General features: G+C 45.5%; 1 protein-coding gene across 4 annotated transcripts in view; it reads left to right on the top strand.

The window, feature by feature from the left end:
• Positions 1-11,793, top strand: part of LOC135903078 (uncharacterized) — a 28,297-nt gene extending 16,504 nt beyond the window's left edge. The window contains exons 1-3 of one of the 4 annotated variants that reach the window (XM_065433446.1): positions 7,397-7,435; positions 7,553-7,626; positions 11,414-11,793. In XM_065433446.1, the coding sequence (XP_065289518.1) occupies positions 7,425-7,435; positions 7,553-7,626; positions 11,414-11,697 (369 nt within the window). In that variant the 5' untranslated portion in view covers positions 7,397-7,424 and the 3' untranslated portion in view covers positions 11,698-11,793. Of the gene's footprint in view, positions 1-4,093; positions 4,198-7,396; positions 7,436-7,552; positions 7,627-11,413 lie in introns of those variants that run through there. The other 3 variants (XM_065433447.2, XR_010564707.2, XM_065433448.1) reach the window with 3 other exon arrangements.
• The last annotated feature ends 9,978 nt before the right edge of the window (positions 11,794-21,771 follow it).

Genomic DNA, 21,771 nt, shown 5'->3' with positions numbered 1-21,771 from the left:
AACGTAAAGTTTTCTCAATACATTGCTTGCATTAAGCAAATGTGTGCCTGCGGTATTAGAGCATTATTCAAATCAGGAGCATATTTCTCCAAAGATGCATTATTAGCATTATACTTTGCTTTCATTTAAAGGCGCTATAATTGTGGCATTGCTTACTGGGGAAACTCATACTTCTGTCATATCTCGTCCATTCGGCAGTAACGAAACCAAGCAATAGGCATTATCACTAATAGTGGGTTTTTCACGAATGCTACTCTATTACTTCATGAAAATAACATCCTTGTTGGAACGAACTTCCTTATCTATCATCTAATAATTATGCTTTGTAAATTACTTGCTAAACAGCTTTCATACGAATTCATTTATTCCAGGTGCATGATCAATAATAAGAATACTAGGTTTGCACGTAACTACAATTTTCTACGGCCTATGGTTCATTCTAAATATAGAAAAATGACATCGTCATTCGCGGGTATAAAACTCTGGAATGGTTCACGCAAGAACATTAAATCTTCATTCTTTCATGCATTTAGTCATGCGCTTAAGCTTTTTTACGTGTATAACTAAGTTTACATCATTCCACTACATTTGCCATTTGTATGTATTGACAATTTTTTTATGCACTGTAAGCTTGTATACTGACAAGTGTTTTCGTTTATTTGATTTTTCTAAGCTGTATTTTTGGCGATTGTGGTTGTTCCTTAGCTTGCTCATCTTTCATACGTCTCTACATTGTTATCATTCACCAAAGGTCTCGCTGCCATCCTTGAATTTGGAATTCTCGTCTGCATGTTGTCGCTTACCCATTCACTGTATTTCAAGAATATTACTCCAAAACTGACACTGAATAATAGGAGGCACATTTCAATGGCCCCAGTGGAACTTATATTAAAACTGCACGAACCTCAAGATTGTCCCACTACAGAGGCTGGAAACAAGTTGGAAACAAACATACCCGGTACGGAATACTGGCGAACTCGCCGGGGAAGATTCATAAATTATCCACCAGCCTCCAAGACGAGTGGCAAATTAAGGCGTACTTGCATATTTCTTCGTACATTGTATACTAGAATGTCCTTGTGTCTGTGTTTTGCTCGTTCTTTCAACGAAGAGCTATTTTTTCCAAGTCTAAGTGATCTATGTCAACTACGTCATCGTCTGACTTGGCTTCACACAGGATAGCACACACGCATCGTGCTAGAGAACATGTATAGCCGTCGGCAGAGGTGCGGTTGCAGGCTCTTTATGGAATTAAGGAACGATATGTATTAACTGATACCAACACATGCCTTACCATATCCACCAGCGCCGGCCACTACCCCACACTATTTTTTCGTAAAAGCAAATTTATTTATTTGACTCTTTCAGCCGTTTGAAATCAAATAATTCATGTTCTCTCTATCGTCTGGAATCGTACTCGAAGGGGCGCTTACGTCACCAAACGCCAGTTATTAGTTTAAAATGTAAGGCCTGTCGCGAGAGAAGTTAGTGGGGTCTGAAGATTTAGATACCGTGGCAAGTGGTGGCGCCGTGTCACGTTTGTTCGCAAAACATTTGCTCACCTCCTTTTGGTCCATGCTATGAAATGCATGCTCTTCATTCTAAACAGCGCTGAGTGAAACAGTCACAGCCAAATTACACAAATAGGCACTCCAGACACGAAAATGTGCGCCACTTTCTTGTCCTCTCCGGTGTCTCTATTTGCGTCATTTGCGGGTGATTGTTTCACTAAAGCGCCGTTCAACATGAATAAACACTAAATGACACTGTTTCTCACTTATTTTGGAATCTTCTTGCTTGCGTATTACAGATTTCTTGGCCTTATGCTTGCTTGTGACTAGTTTGGCTATTCCTGTGCCACTCAGCATGGCAACCAGCGTTCAGAGATGCTGTTGAGTCCCACGTACAGGGATTACATGGTGGTAAGGGGTTAACCATGCTCTACGCATTCGTGGACAACAACTTTGGTTTGTTCTCCACAAATTTTAGAGGAGCCCTGTAACAGTGTATGACCATGGTAAATGAATTAAACGACGCAAAGAAATGCTTCCGTGAAAACTTGTGCCAAATATTTCTCACTTCGAGGCAGTGGGCAATGGAGGATGTTGCTGCAAAGATCGGTAATGTTTGACTGCGCTTCATTATTGAAAAATTAGAAAATACAATATTGTTCATAGTGTCGCCATGACACTACGGATTTGTATATCCGGTATTCGGCGCATGTAGTCTAGTGAAGCCATGTTGGTTCTTCCGCAGCGCCAGATGTTGATATCGCTTAAGTTTCGCTGACGCTATTGCAGTGCTTGTTGGCGTGTTCCCGTGCGCCTTCTTCTTTGTGTGTAGAATTCCTGTACTCGAAGATTGACTGGAACGCAATCACAATGAAAAACGGGGGGGGGGGGATGCACAAGCGTCGCCTTTAAGAGTGGAACGCGATAGCATTCAAAGATCCCTGACTGCTGACCATGCTTCCCGGCAACTGCAGCTTATGTACCCGTAATGTTTAGCGGGAAACGCTTGTGGCGAACGCTACGTACGAAGGCGAGCTTTCTGGTAGAAATGCGGCCACTTGCGTGTGCCGATCCAGGAGATAGTGCACAGCCGCGCCAAAAGAAATCATCATTTTCGTGTTTCTCTTATCGTTCGACGCTTATCGTCGTCCTCAGCCTCGCTCTGGCGCAAAGCCTCCCAGGCTTCTCTACTGTCAATGTTTTAACGCGACAGCGTTAAGGAGCTCGTGTCGCAGAAAAGCTGGTGTCGTCGGCGTCGGCCGTGAGTGATAAATCTCGGGGCACTTCATAAGTAAAAAACCAACTTGCAAGATGGGCTGGTTGGGAATCGAACCAGTGTGTCCGGAGTGGGAGACGGAGACGCTACCACTCAGCGACGAGTTCGATGCTTCAAAGCCGTACAAAAGCGCCGCTAGTGAATGCGGTGTTGCCTTAGAAACGAGCCGTAGAAAGTTATACTGCGGTGTATATCGGTAATTATGAACATGTAACTTACAGAAGTCGCAGTTACACGAGTAGTGAAGTGCGTTTCCGCTACATTTCTTCTGCACTTTCGGCACACGCAGAGCCATCTTGCGGCAAACACAGAAGACCCCCTCCTATCAATGTACGGCGCTGCCCCGACAGGTGGCGCGCCACGTGCGCATTGGGGCTGTGAGGGGACCGGTGCGAGGCGCGTCGCGACCCGGACTCCCTCTCCCCTGACGACGATTCGCCGTGCTCCCTGATGGGTTGCAGGATCAAGCGTCCTTCTTTCTTTAGATCACTATCTGTCTATCTCTCTGCCCGTGACGATCACGACATTTGGCTGGTGTACATCGTTTCGCCCTCCGAGACACCGAGTTCTGTGGTTTGTTCCGCTTGCTCAGGCGCACGTTTCGTTGCCGCGCCGAAAGCTGCGTTGCTCGGCGCTCACCGCGTGATAGGTGGGCGCCAAGTCCGACGCGGGGCGCGTCGTAAGTGATCGCTGTGCCGTAGCACATTGTCTTATACCCCTCGGCGGGTCGACGGGAACGCTGTCGCGTCCCACTCTTGAAGGCGAAGCTTAAGCGTCCTCCAATTTTTCCTTGGCCCCTGGGGAGCCAGCGAGTTCCTATGTTACATGATCTAGCGTACCTTTCTCCTTACAAATTTTGCAGAGGCCATCGTTATAGTCCCTCGTCTGAGTTAAGTAGACCCAATATGGGGGATGTTTAATTCTTTCCCTGGAGCTGCCGCCAAATACGAGCGTTCTTCACAGAGAGAGAGAGAGAGAGAGAGAGAGAGACCAATGCGGAGGCAGAAAAATTCTTTCCGCTTTCTAATGGTGAACAATTTTCCTGTACGTGATGATGTTATCCTTGATCCCTGGAACTGGCTGCTCTAGAGTTGCCCAGTGGTAGAGTGCTCGGTCGAGCTCGTGAGCGGCTTCGTTACCTGGGATTTCTTCATGGGCCGGAACCCAAATAGAAGTTATGTTCCTCCTACGAGGGTTTTTGAGTAGAACTTGGAGGGCCTCTTCCGAGATTAAAACTTTTCCGAATTAAAATTTCTTATAGCTAGTTTGTTTTCGCATAATATGACTCCCGCTTTCGTACCCGCAGAAGCGAGTGCTACTGCAACCTCCTCGGCTGTACAGGCATCCCTGGCCGTTGAGGCCATGAACACTCACCGTCCTCAACGTGCGGGGACTGTTTCATCCTGCCCCCGTACCTGCAGGTAGGGTCAGAGGCGGGCACCCCAGTTCCCTGGAATAATAATGTTTTCATTGAGTCAATGAATGATCTTATCGTTTCACATTTTAATATTTCAGTCAGAGAAGATTTCACATAAATGGCATGCGCCTCAAAGTTTTGAGGAAGAACTTTGTCAAGAATGTAAGACAAGGTATTCGGAACTTTAATGATAGAATGGTGTGGCAATATAACCCGCATATATCGCATCTCATATATCGAAAGGCGACATATACATATGCCTCAATATATACGGCACTCGTAGCTCACGGAGAATTCTGCCGATACCAACATCGCATTTTCTGGGACACAGGCACCTAACGCTGTCGCGTTAAAATACACCTGCAACGCAAACAAGGCATTTCTAGTGTTCGCCCATGCGGTAGCTCTGCAAAAGGCGGTTCACAAGCCGTTTACTCTAAGTGAGTGGCAAACTGCGACACTGTTGTGGAGTTATTGGCTGAAGAAATGGTGGCAACGGGAAAAAGAAGCACTGCACAGGTTACCGCAAGACACGCAGATTAGGGAAGCGTGAACGGACGCATCAAACTACCAGCGTTCAAACAGCGAAAATGGCCGCATTTGTGGCCGTTGCTTCATTTAGAGCCGGACTACGCACAATACCCAGATGTAACGCAACCTGTTGCTGGTAGTGCCAGGCAGGATCGCTTTCGAGCGTTGTTTCACGCAGTGATGAGCGAAGTATGGCTCGACGCCCACGTCAGACGTCAAGCGCTATAGACACCATCGCAAAGCCGAGTTCACACACTCCTGAATACAAAGAGTAAGAATACAAAAAATGCAAAGTTCGTGCCACGGTGACATTTAGTGCGCCTACGGGGCATTTCAGGCAACGTTCCATTGCGCCGTAGCCTGTGAAGCACGGGCCGTTGAAGGAGCAGGAGCACCGCTGGGAGGTAGGACTATGTGTGCTTGCCGATAAATCCGCTTATATGAAACGCGTTGAAATGTTTTTGCTGCAACATGTTTCTAATGTAGTGCTTTCTCATGCCAACTGCATTTCTTGACTAAGATAACCTTTACTGCGAAACATATTTTGTCCGAGTGAGCTCAGCTGGTTCACAGAGAGCGGGCGTATCTTACATGCGCTCACCAAGTTTTTCATCGAATTCGGCGGAAAAGCGCATCCAGGTCAAATATAGAGGCCACTATCGGTTGAATTCAATATTGTGCTACTGTGTACACCTCTCCCAGGCTGGTGTGGCTAGTTTTGGAGAATTTACGGCTTTTTCTTTGTGGGACCCCAGTAAGCATATCTCCGGTTGGTAAGCCTAGCAGTAGTATTGCAAATGCAAGGCTCATCCGCTAACAACAGAGAGTGCCATGCGCCTACTCCTGACCCTTAAACCAAACGTAGAGGAAGACTACGCGATACACCATGAAGCAAGCGACGAGGATTACGCAGCATGGACACAGGAAGACAACACGTAGTGGGTTGACTTCATAAGCAGGGCTCACTGACACCGACAGCGCAAACCCAATTGTGAAATGAGCCCAACACCAACCCTGCCCGTAACCAAGGTCAACCAGCCCATTCACAGGCCGCTACCTTGGCCCAGCCTAATACCAAGGGTAATTTTAAGCTTGTTCTGCGACCACAGAACGGGCTTCAGATAAATGAAGTACAAATATCTATGCTATCGCTCGTCCTGCTTAATGGAATTCGCACCACGCAGCAACAAGCCAATATCAGGATCCGCGAAGACGCAGCGCAAAATGCGTCGTACTTATTGCACTCATTACTTGTAGCAGTAAAGTTAGGAAACAAAGTATGCAAGCTTCCTCAATGGAATGATGTATTGTACACAACGCAACTTTCCCTGATGATGAAGCTGGGTTCGGTTGTCGTTATTTATTCTCTGCTGCCAACGTTTTACGCGCAAGCGTAAGCGGCCCGCCAGTGAGGTCCAAGGAAGTTTGAAGCTGCGTAGGAAGCGAACGCCCGACGAGGAAAGCACCTGGCGGTGGAAAAGGGAGACGCGTTCCGGGGAAAGTGTGAAGGAACGCGCTCAGTACGAGGCAAACGAACGCTATGTATATATACGTAGAGGAAAGTCTACGTGGCGTTGTGGAAAGCGGGAAAGGAGTAAAGAGGCGAAGCATCGCGGAGGAGGAGGTTGGCGGAGAGTGCTGGTCCGATCTTCTATGGCAATTGTTACTAGTTCTGTGTCTAGTATGCACGTACCAGGTGCGTCTCGTGATAACATCGTCTCCGCGTGCAATACGCTGTTTGTGTCAGTGAAAGCGTGCGACGGTGAACCGACGATGGCGGCACAATCTCACACGCGCAAAGGACGCACATGGCGGCGAAGCGCGGCGGCTTATACTCCGGCGGCGGCTGCGTGTGGCTCGCCCGCGCGTGAGCCCCATGTTGGAAGCAATCTGTGATGCGGACGGTCTAAGCGCCTAGGCGCACCGAGGGCCAATAGTTTCCTGTGCGTATAGCATCCATATGCTTTCGCGTAACCTTGTCACTCTACCTGCTTTACTATTGTGAGCTCTCTATCACGAAAAAATAAAGTTGTGGGTTTGCGCATTGCAATTTTCCTGGAAGGAAAGGGTAAATATCAACATGTGCACGAACGCTTACGATGGGCCAGTTACTTACATGATGCGGGATCTTAAAGGGTATGGTTGCATGGCAGACACACTTCTTTGCAGCTTACGATTCAAGCAATTAACTATAGCTGTTATTCGTGCGCCTAACTTGGGAGTCATTTGGAGAGCTCTTTGTCAAGGTTTTTTTCCCATTTCATGCAAATGGAACTACATTACGCTTGTCTCGCCCACGTTTCAACTTTGCCCCGTACACTTAATATTATGAATCACGAACTTGTTAGTTAGAATATATAGAAATTTTAAGAGCAACTACACATAGAATGTCTCTTTTTTTTTTTAGTAAAGCAACACAGGCAAACCAAATAGGAACACATAAGGTGAGCTGAAAGCAAATATTTACTGTGTTTTCCACCACTTTTACGCCAGGGACATAGTACAGGGCGCTTGTTCTGAAGGAACAGCTGTGAACCCTACTTATTTCTCATGAGAACAATTGATAATGCCCATCTGACAAGTCTTTCGCGCGCTGTCGATAACACTTCAGCAAAGGGCGCGTTGGAGGTCATTGCTTTCAAGCATTGCTATAAATGACGATACAGAGTCATGGGTTAGGGCAGTGGATATGCAATATCGGTGAGTTTTGGAAGCTCGGTTACTAATGTAGTTTCGACGCACATATTTCTGAGGTCGGTTATAAGCGTACTTTGGCTGTGCACGTGTCTTTAATTATACGCATTGTGTTCCACACAGCGCACACAGGCCATCCGAGGCAAATATGCACTACCTGCTGCTTTGCATAGCTTTCTTTATGGCATCTACCACAGGTAAGCTTTTAAGTAGAAATCGATATTAGCCTACCACATCTATACAATTATGATAGCGTAAATACATCCCATAAATCGGGGCCTCTGTTAGGTGTACACCGATGTCGCTTGATGAAGCTGATTTCTATTGACCGCCCTTGATCTTCTGCTCCTAATTCTTACTTAGGTGAAGCGTTGCTTAAAAGGCCTTCAACTGCGTACATTATGAAATACTGCTTAATCAAATGTTACGGTGTGGTAGAGGAGGCTCAGTGTGAATACTGACTACAATTATTAATGATATTTATTAGTTATTTAGGTTAAATAATGTAACACCGTCCGAGCTCATGTTAACGCAAGCTGTGCTGCAAAGATCAATACTAGGGACCCTTTTGTTTTTGATTTCGGTGAATTACGTTACAAAGGAACCCAATAGTCCTGAAATTATCATGTGCGCAGGAAATTCCAATGCATTCTTTAAATAAAGACAGTTACAAGCACTGGAATCTAAGGTGTTAATAATGTGTCGTCTCTTTCATGCAGGCTAAAGCAAATGAAGTGCAACTTAACACAAGAAAAAAAACATACATAAAATATTGCCCAGTACATCAAATGATTACTAACGAGTCGAAAATTGCGTTTAATGCGAGCCTAATATCAGACAGAGCAAACACAAGTTTCTTGGTCATTATTTGTAGAGTACCTATCTTGTAAAGCTCACATCAGTAGCTTCGCCGCAGAACTTACAAAGCGTATGATGAGTTTGCACAATATAGCCGCCGTGATCCCACAATGGTAATGAAATCTGTTTAGCGTGCACTCTTTCACTGAAAATTACGTTATCGTAATTTATTATGGGGAACGATGACACAAAAACATTGCAATAAATTATTAGTTTTGAATAAAAAGAGTACTGCGCTGCTATGCAAGCTACATATACATAAGGATATCCTACATAATGATCTCCGTGAAATCTGAAAACGTCGCCTGTATTCTTAATATAGCACATGTTCAGGAAAAATGAAATCTGTTATAGCAAACTACTCCAGTTAGTGTACAAACAAAAACTATGCACAAATCGCAACATTGATGGACTTTAGCGACCAACTTTAGGGACCGAAAACGACGCATGTCAGTCATATGAACTAATTACGGAAAAAATACACGACAGAACAAATAACCTTGCTCCTCAATAAACGCAAAATTAAGTCAAACTCTTTGACCTTAGTCTCCATCTCTTTAAAAACAACTAAGAATTATATCATGACCCAGTATGTTCATGATTACTTTGCCCAGCAACGCTAATTTTCTGTCCTTATGGTGCATGTCAAAATATTTCCTTTATAAAGAGTGCATTTGCCATCTATGTCTTGTGTTTCATATTTGTTAGATTGATTATTTGCACTGCCCGTAGCTAAGATATTTGTGTTAGTACTATTGTTAGGTGACGTTCTTTTTTTCCTTTTTGCCTTTCGGTAAAACTACTTGTGAATTCACCACGTTTATATTTTATTACCTCTCACATTTTTTCTTTATTTTCATTATCTCTTTAAATGTTAACTGGGCAAAAGCAGCGAGCTTGTCACTGTCTATTTGGAATGTTCATTTTTGCAAACCAGCTAAACAGACCTCTGTCAGGCATTGCTACATTATTTAGGGTCTGTACCTCTCTTGGCATAGCTAAAAAAAATAAAGCATCTGAATAATGAAGAACTATATAAAGAGGACTTCAATTACCCCAGTGCAATGTTGGTTTAATGTAACATCTTAAGAAATGCTATGAGAACACAACCATTAAATGTCAAGAGTCTCAAGGCAGGTTATACTATGGTCATTTCACAAAGCTAACAAGAAGGTATTTGGAAGTCGATTAATTTCAGTAAAACTGTGAAAATTGTAAACATAAATTTATTTACCGATATAGGCGGACTACTGTTTATGTCACATAAATGTGTTCCCTTGGAAGAGTCCGTACCACAATAATACGCGGAAATTTATCCCTGCGCTCCTATTATTAAACTCAAGCTTGAAAACTCAGCATAGCGTCATCACTCGATTAGGCACTATAAACAGATAATAATACGAAGCATCTTACAACACTCACGACTGATACATTATTGTAATTGTATGAATAAAGCAGGGTTAGAGGTGGGTCGACTCTTGAGGTTAGAAGCTGCATGCTTCTTCATAATATACTTCACTTATTTACATAATAGCAGAGTGCAATCAATATTAATCAGAAATTAAAAGAAATATCCCGAAACAATTCACTGAAGGTTACCATACGTCCCAAAGCGAAAGTTAAGGGAACATGCATATGTGTCTTTATTTCGCGATGTATCGGCTGGCCAACCAGTGTAGTGCTGAACGTTGCAAACTGAGGGAAGTGTGGCGCGACTGCTTCGCTAATCGGGAGATCGCGGGCCGAAGCGCGTAGGACATGTGTGGGCGCGAGTCACAGCAATAGCCGCAGACAACCTCTACTCATGCAGCGCTTTGTTTCCATACAGACGATGCGCACTACCATGATGGCTTCTCGTAGCCATCGTCGGCGCAAAGGCGTTTGCGCGTGGCACTACGCTTTTTTTTCTCACGTTTCTGCCATGCCTGCCTCCTCCGCTATCTTCCTCGCGCTCTCTTTGCTCTCACCGCTCTTTGCATGCCCCGCTGCCGCTCTCATCTTTCGCTGTGCTCGTCCATTCTGTTACGAGGTAGGAGGCCAACGCCGACTGAAGGAACGGGTGCCTAAGAACTTCACTGTAAAAGCACATTTTCCCCCATGAAAGCACTATTATGCATGGTTCGAACCATTAATTTGGGCTAGATGGTGCACACTTGAATTCGGATCACGAGAGGGAGAACGACACAGGACAAGCGCCCATGTCGTTCCCCCTCTCGTGATCGTATTAGTTGGTGGTGTTGCTTCCTAATTCAACTATTATGCATACTTGGACATGCAAAAAGAAGGAAAAAGTGGAATAATTTAAATGCCTGCGCCATATATTCACTTGTGGACAAGTATCGCCTCGTCATGACACTCTCAACGGCGAGCAGCTCTGCGATCAACAAATTTATTTGCTATAAAACTTAACTCTTTTAGCTTTCTTGAGGCACTTGAAGCAATTTCCGGAGTCCATCCATCCGTCTGTGTCTGTAACCGCTTTCGCGACAACAGGCGTTTTTGGGTATTACATTGTCTATTGGATGGAGCACCGGACTGTTGCACTGAGGGAACCATGTTCGAAACCAACTATGGACCAACTTGGATTATGTATATGTGATATCGAGTATATGCCGCTGATCACTAAATCTATTTAACTCCAACTTGTATCACTGTGTATGCGCCACTGGGTATATGTACTGCGGTGATGAGCAGTTTATATGTTATGTTCTGTGCCAGTGCCGGTAGTACAGCGTACACTGACAATTGGTATTGCGTAAGCTCGTTTTTTGCAATCCACCGCGCTGTGTTAACTTCTACAACGGAAACCTATTTTTCGTAATTTCTCTCTCTATGTTTCTATATATTATATATATTTTCTATATAAAAACTAACAAAGATGTGCCTGTCTCTCCATCCTCTTCTCTCCCCCTCTTTCCTCCACCTCAGGGAACACTATCATACTGGGAACTACAACCTGGTTAACCCCCCAACCTGCTATTCCCCTTTTCAATTTTTCTCCCTCGTCGAACTCACTTTTACTGACCTTTTGACCTTTCGGTGTTTTTGCAATTACTGGTGCGGATATCTGAGACTTCTGAAATTAATGCGCTACATATTAAAAAAAATACATATTTTCTATTCTAGGGGATGAAATTAGAGACGTAAAGGTCGCGGTCGGCCGTGCCCTGGAGACCATGGGCGAGTGGCTGCAGAATGAAGACTCACCTGGCACGGAGGAGGAGCGCGCCGCCCTCCAGGAGGTGCTGCGACAGATCGCCCAGATTCGCGCGAAGGACGCCGACCTCGAAGAGGTGGACCCGTATATCTGGGCCAAGGTCACCGAAGTGGCCACAAGCATCGCCAAAAAGGTTGTCATCGCATTCGTCACCCAGCAAGCGATCGGTCTCATTGGCGGCGCCATTGGCTGATACATCCAAACCGACGTTGTGCACCATAGTATTCCTGGCAATCTGAAAGATTTTTTTTTTGTAAGCTCATTTATAAAGCAATAACAATCACTGCAATGTCGTATTACCTTCTTAAGTTCTGGCCCTGTGGCCGCAGAAGAACAGCGGATCTGCAAGCACAACGCTCGTGCTCTTTGTAGGGCATATATAGAAGGCCGTGCAAGTGTATACGCGCTAGTTTTGGGCTGTCAGATCAAACATTAGCTCCGTGTGCGGACGGTGCTGAATAGGTTTCTTTGGAGTGTTGTTCTTCGAGGCCCTATCTCCACTTCCAGTACTACAAATTTCTTACTGCTCGAGTCACTCGAATATTTTAATTTCGTCAATGCAAGGTTGCATTTCGCAACTGATCCGATTGCTAGCCTTGAAGGACGCAATAAAACAAGTTGCGGCGTGCATCGAGGAACCATAAACTTCGGTAGTGCTCCTGGGGTATCAAAGTGAAGCTCGCTCAATCACGATGTCCACTTCGGGCGCTTACACCAGGAAATCACCTACGGATAATTTTTTTTCATCTTATCATTGGTTCTTCAGGGAGCACCTCCTCACAGTACGTACAATTGCACCAGACGCGAGTATTTCGGGCATTCAGTAACTAGAATCTTGTGCGCAAGATATATGAATGTTACAAGACCGATCTTCATGGCCATGCACACATCGAGCGAGGTTTCATTCGCGGTTCCTGGTGTATTTACAAGAAAATTAGAGAACGTGCAACACTAAAACATGTATAAGTGATTGCTAATGAATAAAAGCACTACCACACACTTCTGGAGCAGTAGCTGGTCACGGTATTGAATTAGATGTTCAATTTGTTATTGTAAATGCAATCGCCTACTTATTTGTGAAGTAAGAAACACGGTAGTTCAAATTGTTATCGTTTTCGCATATGACGCATGGAGCGTGTCTGAATTACGAAACGTATAATCATAACTGTACTTAAAGGTCTGCACACCTATGAAGTTGCGCGTCAGAGATCGTTGTCTGCGATCGTAGCCTTTCGCGAACAGAGGCGTACCGATGTTGGCAGCGTGCCCTGGTGCAGCTTCCCACTTCTTGTGCACACATCGTGCGATATGAGTGGTATGTAATCGTTAATGCCATAACTAAACTTGAAAAGTAGGTTCTTCCGCCTTAATTGATTACCGGCTACTTCAGGTATGCCGGTGCCACGTGCACAGACTCATCATTAGCGCCATGGGCGTAAGCTCCGCAGAATGGAATGAACGTCATCTCCCAATTGACGTAAGCAACTTGAAAAGGCGGACATTTGTGAATTTCAGTACTGGAAGCATGTTTCGACTTATTTTGATCAGGATAATATATATATATATATATATATATATATATATATATATATATATATATATATATATATATATATATATATATATATATATACTATTTATATTATCACGTTCAAAAGAAGTTCTACGCAGATTTGCCAGTTGGCTTTTGGCTTTTCTGCAGTGCGTTTTCGGTCCACAAGGATGAATCAGTGTGACATAGCTTCGCTTTAATATATATATATATATATATATATATATATATATATATATATATATATATATATATATATATATATATATATATATATATATATATATATATATATATATATATATATATATATAGTTGTGGCTAAAGAAAGCACGCTGGCCCTGGTAGTATAAGAAAACGAAAGTTCGACGTAGGTTGGATTTGCATAGTCAAAGTCGCACTTTGACCAAAGCTGGTCCACCAGCCGTAACGTGAGTAAAGTATGCTGTATGCTGTGCAAATCAAACGTCCGTCGTGCTCTCGTATATATATATATATATATATATATATATTTCATGCGTAACATGAATAACAATATTTATATATTAAAGCGAGGCTTGCCATGTCTCACTGTTTTATCCGCGAGATCTGTACACGCACTGCAGGAAGGCCAACTGGCACACGTTCGTGGGACACTACAGTTTGCATTCGCAGTAGCGCGCCAGCGCCGACTGGCCGGCTGGTCATTGCGTGATAACGGCTCGAAGCGACGAGCTCAGAAATAGTAGCACATGCGCACAAGCTTCACTGGCAGCGCGAGTTGCATCTGCTAGGCATGACATCACCCTTATCGTGATCAGCGGAGCTTCCTTACTCATAGGAGATAGCAAGTTCGCGTGAACACAAGATCGTCTTATGGTCTGCAAAAAGGAAATCAAAGCCACTTAAAGAAAGATGGTTGAACGCCACGCTACCCTGACGAACTGTACATATCAGAATTGCATTACGGCCTGTCACGCAATGCATTCCCGGCTGTCATGATGCACTCAGGAATCTTTGAATTCTATCGCGTCCCACTCATAAGAGGAAGCTTTAGCTCGAGTGAGTACTCCTATCTAAATTCATGTAAAAGGAGAATTCGTTTTCACGGCAACCACTACACCACATTTGGCGAGATTTGTTGCTTTTAAAAGAAAAACCTAAAATCTAGTGACTGCTGGATTCGAATTTTCGATAGAGGTGAATTTTTTTATTGAGAATCGGCAAAAATCAAAGAGTTTGAGAAAACGAAACTATCAAGTGTAAAACTCTGTAATTCAGCCGAAGAATGATGCCATAATTGTGTGCATTGCATCTAATAGTACCTCTACAGCGGAAAAACTTGATATGTTACAGATGAATCTAAAAAAATTTTGTAATATGAAAATACAGCTTTTGCAGAACCCTTGTACACAACGCACGGAGTTCACGTAAGATGTAAAATGGCATATCCACGTTGTCCGCTTTCAATGATCTAATGGATGCCTTTTAGAGAACCACGATATATGTTTTTGATGCAGACGTGTTAACTTGTAAACTTCGTGCCTCTGTATGTTTTTTAATCTTTCGAAATTCGAAAAACATTTTAACAAAATTCAGGCTCTAAATCTAAATTCCGCTCCCAGCAGTCACTAGACTTTAACTTTCTCTCTCAACTGCAACAAAGTTCTTTAAAATATGTCCAGGGGTTATCTCAGTAAAAACGTTTTTTGCGTTTTACATGTATTTGAATAGGCCGCGTCGAAGTTAGGCGCAAGTTAAAGCTTCCTCTTAAAGGCCATGCTTAAGCGTCTTCCAAATTTTGCTTTTTACTCTAAGACCCCGGGTTAGACAGCTTTGGCTGCTGCAACGAATTGTAACACAGTCTATGTAGGCCCAGCCAGCTTGCGTCATCGTTTTCCCACACGTGTTAGCTACGCTAGTACCTGTCAGTGCGGGGTTTCTGCAGCGAAACACTGTGTGCTCCGGATGACACAAACGTACCCTAACGTGGTTTCAGAACGCTGGAGGCGCTTAGGCGCGGCGCTACAGGATCAGGAAGCCTAGAGTTATCGTATATAGCTCCCACAGGGAGACCGAGTTACACATAGGCCAGCCATCTTGCAATCCACTTTTGTGCAATGAAGCAACCTCTCGTTCGCGCAGGGGCTATATCATTTATAATGCCCTCAAGACCACAAAGGTATTAAAGATGGGATCTATATCACGACCTGCTTGCAGCACTGTGGAGGCTGCACGAATTCTTAGCCAACAGGAAAGCCGAATGCCCCTCGTGATGTGCGGATCCACGCCTGCTTGCCATCATGTTACACGCGCCATGGTTGGTGGATTGACGCAAAAACATTTTTTTTTTACCATGTTACCGTAAACTGTGTTTGCGGTGCGTGGGACAGCAGGGTTTAGCTTTACCTATACGCTTTCCCTGCAGTTACCTTGCTGCCTCTTGAGCAAGTAGTACGGGCGGATCACCTTACATATGTTGACCTGCGCCGCAGTGTCTGCTCGGCGTCTATTTGGCGTCTACTTGGCGTTTGGTCGCTACCGTCATCAGTGTCATTATGTACCATGCTAGAGCGGGGTAGTAAATTAATGATGCAATGAACATGTAGTTAGGCGTTTGTAGCTTTCCGCATCATTAACGCATCACCAATGCTAATGCTGTAGCGCCATATGCCAACTAGAAAGGAAACTAGTTTTACGGCTTCGTGCGGTGTCTGTAGTCCTAGCATCCTGAAAACAGCCAACATCAATTATTACAACAAAACATGCCTAAATGATTTGACCTCAGCTGTACATGAGACTTAGCAATGACGGATTTTGCCGCTTGTTTTTGGCTGATAGGGCCGAGTGGCAGTAACAAACGCGAATTCTGGTCGAAGTGGGTGGTGGGCGCTGTATGGGCGCTGCCATGCTGCCGCTGTTAGGGTGGCTTCTCTCCAGCAATTCGAAATTCCACGTGATGGCGCTTGGCGAATGGCAAACGAGCGGCACGTTGAAAACAGAAGCCCAACTCTGCGGGAGCCATAGACAGTAGCTTTCAGGAAGCCGAAATTAGCCCCCATATTGAGCAATGCATCTTAATTTGAAGCCCATGCTTGACTTGATATAAATTACGCCTTTTGTGAACGTCGCAAGACGCTCGCTGCGTTTCCTTCGGTACGTTCAGGACAGGCGTCCTTTAAATCCCCTCAAGCGTGCGCTTCAAGTTTAAATGCATTTCTCATTTCTGAATACGCGGGTAAGTGACAACGTCGACAAAACCCTGAAGTTTAAAACCGCGATGCCAACGCGCATTGGGTGCTCCGTAACCGTGACACTGTACGAGAAGGCGATGCCGACGCACACCAAAAATGCCGACAAGGCCCTGAAGTTCTAAACGAGGCTGCTCGCGGTCATCGAGTTCTCTCTGGTCATGGGTCCTTGCGCACACCACACATGTTTACTTACTTTACATTTACTGCAATTGATACTGCCACTAAAGCTACGAGCCTTGCTTCATGTGATATTCTACCATGTTGCTATCGCATTCAGTGACTAACCATTATGACGAAACTGACTGCTTAATAAATAAAACAATCAAATTTTTCATTAGCTGCATACGGAAAAGCGGCCTCTAGCACAGAAGCGCTATACAGTACCAGTTATGCAACGAACGCTTTTCGCCCGCAACTACGTGCCTCATAATCCCATTGTATTTTTGGCTTGGCAAACCCCGTACATCAAGTAATTATTGCGTCATCATACGTCAAAATGTTGGCCAGTTCCAAAAATACTGCAGCTTAGAAATGTAAGCTGATTCAGAATATAGTGTAGTAAAACGAAACTCGCAGTTTCTCCCAAAAGGCAAAGCATCGATTGTGATAGCGGATTACTAGACAGCTATAGGAATTAACGATAGTAGTTTATCCACCGTGTAGAGTTGTAAACATTCGATTACTAAATAAATCAACAAGCACGTGCGAACAGCTAAACATGAACACATGTGCTCAATGACCGCGGAAACTCGCTCTTAAAATGGTTGATAGGAAACACCATAGCAGCAGCGAGCGAATTGACCTTTCCCTCGTATCTCTCTTCAATGCGAACTAAACATCTAAAGCACAGCGCATACGAAGCTACTGGCACTGGGTCCATGCACTTTGTTCCATAGCAGATCGCTTGTAATATGAGACCCACGCGGACACGCACTTTGCCCAAAGCGTAGGTCACTCTCGAGATACGCCGCCAGCGCGTCCAGCCCGTAACCAGCAGAACGAAAAATTCACCCCCCCCCCCCCTCCGTCTTCTCCCTCACCTCCCTCGAGCGTGCGAGATTGAGCCGCGATCTTCGGCTGAGACTCGCAAGCTTTCACTCGCACCTACAGCACACGGCGACTATGTTGCCGCATTTGGACTCACGGTGACAGCAGAAGTGACCCTATAATTGTTTCGCAGTAAAGATTTTACGTTGCGACGCTCCTCCTACCCGCCTTACACAAACGGTGAGACGATAAAGTGCGGTTCGCAGTGACTCTGCCCCTATCTCGCCCCCAACTGTCTCGGGCAAGCTTTCTTTCACCGACTTCAATTGGATCTCGACTCACCTTCCAACTCTTCGGAGCGCTCCTCTTAGGCGCCTGTTGCTTCGTTAAGCGTCGGCGTAACCGGCAAAAAGAACGAGCCCACCGAAGGATGAAAAAGCAGAATGCGAAGCGCAACGGAAGATCAACGACGGCGATAGCGAAGAGAGCGCGATTAGGAAAGCGGCCTAGGAGGGCACAGCGGAAGCATGAGGAGGAAAGCGGAGAAGGGAATCCGACGAAAGAGTGAGGAGGAAAGCGGAGTGCTACACGAGACGTGCTCCAAGGCGGCGACCTGCCATGAGATGGCGCCATATTAATGTGCGCCGTGAAATCCCTCAATCTCCAAAAGTAGTGCCAACCACTTTCCTCCTCCTCCACTCCATTCCTGTGTTCGGCACCGCCTCGACAGTGACGCCACCTAGGCTGGCCCTGCCGTAGCAGATGACGGCTAACGCGCTACTGGAGGAAATCTGCGGAAAAATTAGTTGGAGCCCTGCGGAGCAGTTATTCAGGGGAGATTGTTCTTCGTCAGTGGGTAACTGGCCTTAATAATATTCTGTTGGACGTGTGCAAAATAATAGAGAAAAGAACCATTATTTAAGGCGTAAAGTACCCGCGCGTTGGTGTTGTTTAAAGACGACGCATACAAATGGTGTGCTCGAACACGTGCTTAATTACCTCAGTTTCAGCTTTTTACTGCGTGGAAGTATGCGTATACGTGGTTTCGTAGGTTCATGTGCGCACCGGCCGTATACTTTTCTTCGGCCGGCGCGTGAGAGACTCCAACTGTCTGGGGCCAGCAATGCCTAGCAACATGGTCGCTTCTACTCCGCGCCTTTTACAGATGTGTGTAGCTCATGCATGGGTTGCGGCAGCCATGAGCAACGTTTTCACACGTAGACAGTATTGATAACTTGAACAACGTACCAGCACATTAAGTAGTTAATTATTCATTTATTAGAGCGCAATTGCTTGAAATTTGATTACAAGAACAAACTTTATGGGACAACTGGACAGAGGTTCCGGTAATAATTATACCTCCCCCCCACTCATTAGCGCCTGTAACACTTTTGCTGCGCTAACTTTATATCGCTATACTGCGTGCGTCTGTATCTTTTTACGTTGTAAGTTTTCGCATGGAAGCACTGTTGCTTTAACTGGAACTCTCAAGGCACACAAGACCGAGAAAAAAAAATTGAATATTGGGTTTTACGTGCCAAACCCACGATCTGATTATAAGGCACGCCGAAATGAGGTACTCGAAATTAATTTTGACCAGCTGGGTTTTTTTAAAGTACTCCTAATGCACGTGAAAGCGGCCTCTTTGCATATCGCCCCCATCGAAATGCGCCCGACGCGGCCACGATTTGATCCCACAATCTCCCGCGATCAATCCATCTGCGCGTACTTTTGTAGCACTGAGCCGGCAATGGCTTTTGGGTGGCGCTCGAGATAAAAAAAAATATTCAAAAGCGCATCGCGTGCTTCTACGTGACACAGATTGGCCAATGGAGGAGCGGAGGAGGCTGGGGCGATTGGAGGCGTGGAGGAGGAAACGCCGGAGAGAGCGGAGTGGCGGAAAGTTCCAAAAATGGCGCTACCTTTGGAAAATTTAGGGGCCTTAGTGCATCTTCACCCAGTCGATGATGACGTCATTACTAAGACATGCGGCGATCTCATCCAGCGATACCACATATAAAAAGGAAGCACTGGCGTGGGTTTCTGACCCACTGCGCATGCGGCCATGCGCTACTTCACTCACGCCGCAGCCGCTAGAGAACATGTTCCGCGCGAGCGACGCATTCCCTTGTTTACGATTTCATCGTAGACAAAGACATTCAACAAGAGTCGACACTCCCATAGGGCCCAGCAGCCGATTTGACTGCCGCACACCATGTGGCTGGTATTAAAACCTGAAGCACACTGCCGGTTTAAGTTTCGGGCGCGCGCGTTTTGAACGCTAGCTTGTACGCGTTAGGCCGGTTGCGCTGATCGACGCCGCATTTCCTTTTGCTTCTACTGTTCAACCGCGCGTGGTCTTAGCCCGGAAGGGCTTTATTATTTACTAAAATAGGTGCGAACGGTCTTTACAGCCCTCCATCGAATCTTTGCAATGCGCAATTTAATAAAGTAGACGCAAGACTCATTGCGTAATGAGGAAATGTTTATTTGGCTCTAAATAAATGCTGGTTCTGGGTTTTTTGTCGATTAATTCAATGTTGTGGCACCAAGTAAACAGTAGTAGCTCCCGTACGAAGTTCCACCGTAACGCTTCACCTGAAAAAAGTAAGAACAAGCATGTGCCATTTTGGTATTTAGTCATAGGAATACTGAATCTAGGGGCGAAATGTGCGAAAGTGGTGAATAGGTGGCATTACTAAAAAAAAAAAAGCAATTCGCTGTCACATACAGAGCGTAGACACTACCCAGCACACCCCAAAGAATACCCTACAGTATGACGAAAACATCTAATTCCCAAGCATTCCCCCATTCCCGGGCATTATGTTCTGCACTTTAAGAGCACAAATACACGCGGTACGGCGCGTTTTCGCGACACAGCTCGGTCTCAGCTGACGCGATGGTACGCTACGTGCACAGAGTTGGCCGCAACACAGCATCTCAGCTAAACCATGCCAGATGCTCGCAGACACTCGCACTCAATACAAATACCTGGGTGCAAAGCCTGCTTTCAGTCGTTCAGAAGTTGCAATTTCGGAGTAACAAAATCCAATTTTTTAGGCGCCTCGGCGTTACCTTTTGCGCGTTCTGCCAGCTCAAGCAACACACTTCTGTGTTGTAACGGCTGACAACCGGTTGCGTTTTCGACAAGTGTGTACCGAATAAAGATATATGTTGTTGTTCTTGGGGGAGGGAGGGGTGGGGGAGTAATGGTTTTTGGCTCCGCATCGTTCAGTACACGCGAAGCTAAATTCGTTACAACCCCGTGTTCGCCAACCTTGCTTGAAAATATCCCAAAATGTAACGAATTTAATTACAATAACGTTGGGGTAGGACCGAACGTCTGGAACTCGTCGCAGTAAGATTCAGTACACCCGAAACTAACTGCTTCACCACATACGAGCTCCTTTTCGATAGCTGCATCAACACGCCAGGCGTGGCAGGGGTGCCCAAACAGTACCCAAATAAGACACAATTACGCTTGGGCCAATAAAAAGCGTAGCAAACATTCCTCCCTGCAACACACTACACGTCAAACTAACTCGCCACAATGACCGAGCTGTTTTTCGCAAACTGCGTCACAATGCAACGTTCCGTGCCATAACCCTAAGGGCCAAACAATGAAATGCTCCTTACCTCAGTAAGGAAGCCTTCATTGCGGTGAGGCCACTTAATGTCACTCTGAAAGCTTCCTTACTGAGGGACCCTCGGTGAAGGCTTCCGTGATGCTTCCTCAGCGTAAGGTAGCTCCGAAGCTACCTTCATGCGCCCTCACGCCGCTCCTGGCCCTGAACGAGCGCTTCACCTCACTGCTTAGCTACGTGACGCTTACTTGCGCATGCGCGCTGCCGCCCACCTGCGAAGAAGTGCGAGCATGGTACGTCTTGCCAGGCATCTTCGTTTCAGTCACGCGTGTGGCATGATAGTGTTGCTAGGCGTTGCACGACGCCGGCGTGCCAGCGTTGCTAGAGCACGTCAAGGTTTGCATGGTGACGTGGTACTTTTTTGCGTTTAGTAAACAAAACTAGAAGAAAACGTCCACGCATCTCTATAGTAGCTCTTCAATTTAAAAATTGTGTGAAAATACAACATTCCTTTATTGAATAGTGGTGTTAGCGTGAAGCTTTTAAGTGATAATCTCGAACCCAGCCATGCGGCAACCGCTCCTTACGTGAGGACGGGCACAGGAAGGTTTCAGATTACCCTTGCTTCTTCCATCGGTCCTTCGCTGTAAGGAGGCCTCACGTAAGGTTAGGAAGCGCTCGAAGGAAAGGAACGTTTCATTGTTTGGGCCTAAATTGCTAGACATGCAGCGCAGACTGTCAAAAAAGAAATGTTTCACCTTGCCGTAGTCCAATAGCGCAGTGCTGCCGTGTCAAAGTGTGGAAGGGACGCGAGAATACTGCGGGAGCCCTAGAAACCAGTCTACGTCAAAAAAAGACAGACGGGTCACCGAACAGGCAAACGCCCACATGTGCAATAATTGCCTTCAGTC

Source organism: Dermacentor albipictus, chromosome 1, assembly GCF_038994185.2.
Source record: "Dermacentor albipictus isolate Rhodes 1998 colony chromosome 1, USDA_Dalb.pri_finalv2, whole genome shotgun sequence".
NCBI lineage: Eukaryota > Metazoa > Arthropoda > Arachnida > Ixodida > Ixodidae > Dermacentor > Dermacentor albipictus.
This window is presented reverse-complemented; position numbering and strand designations above follow the sequence as displayed.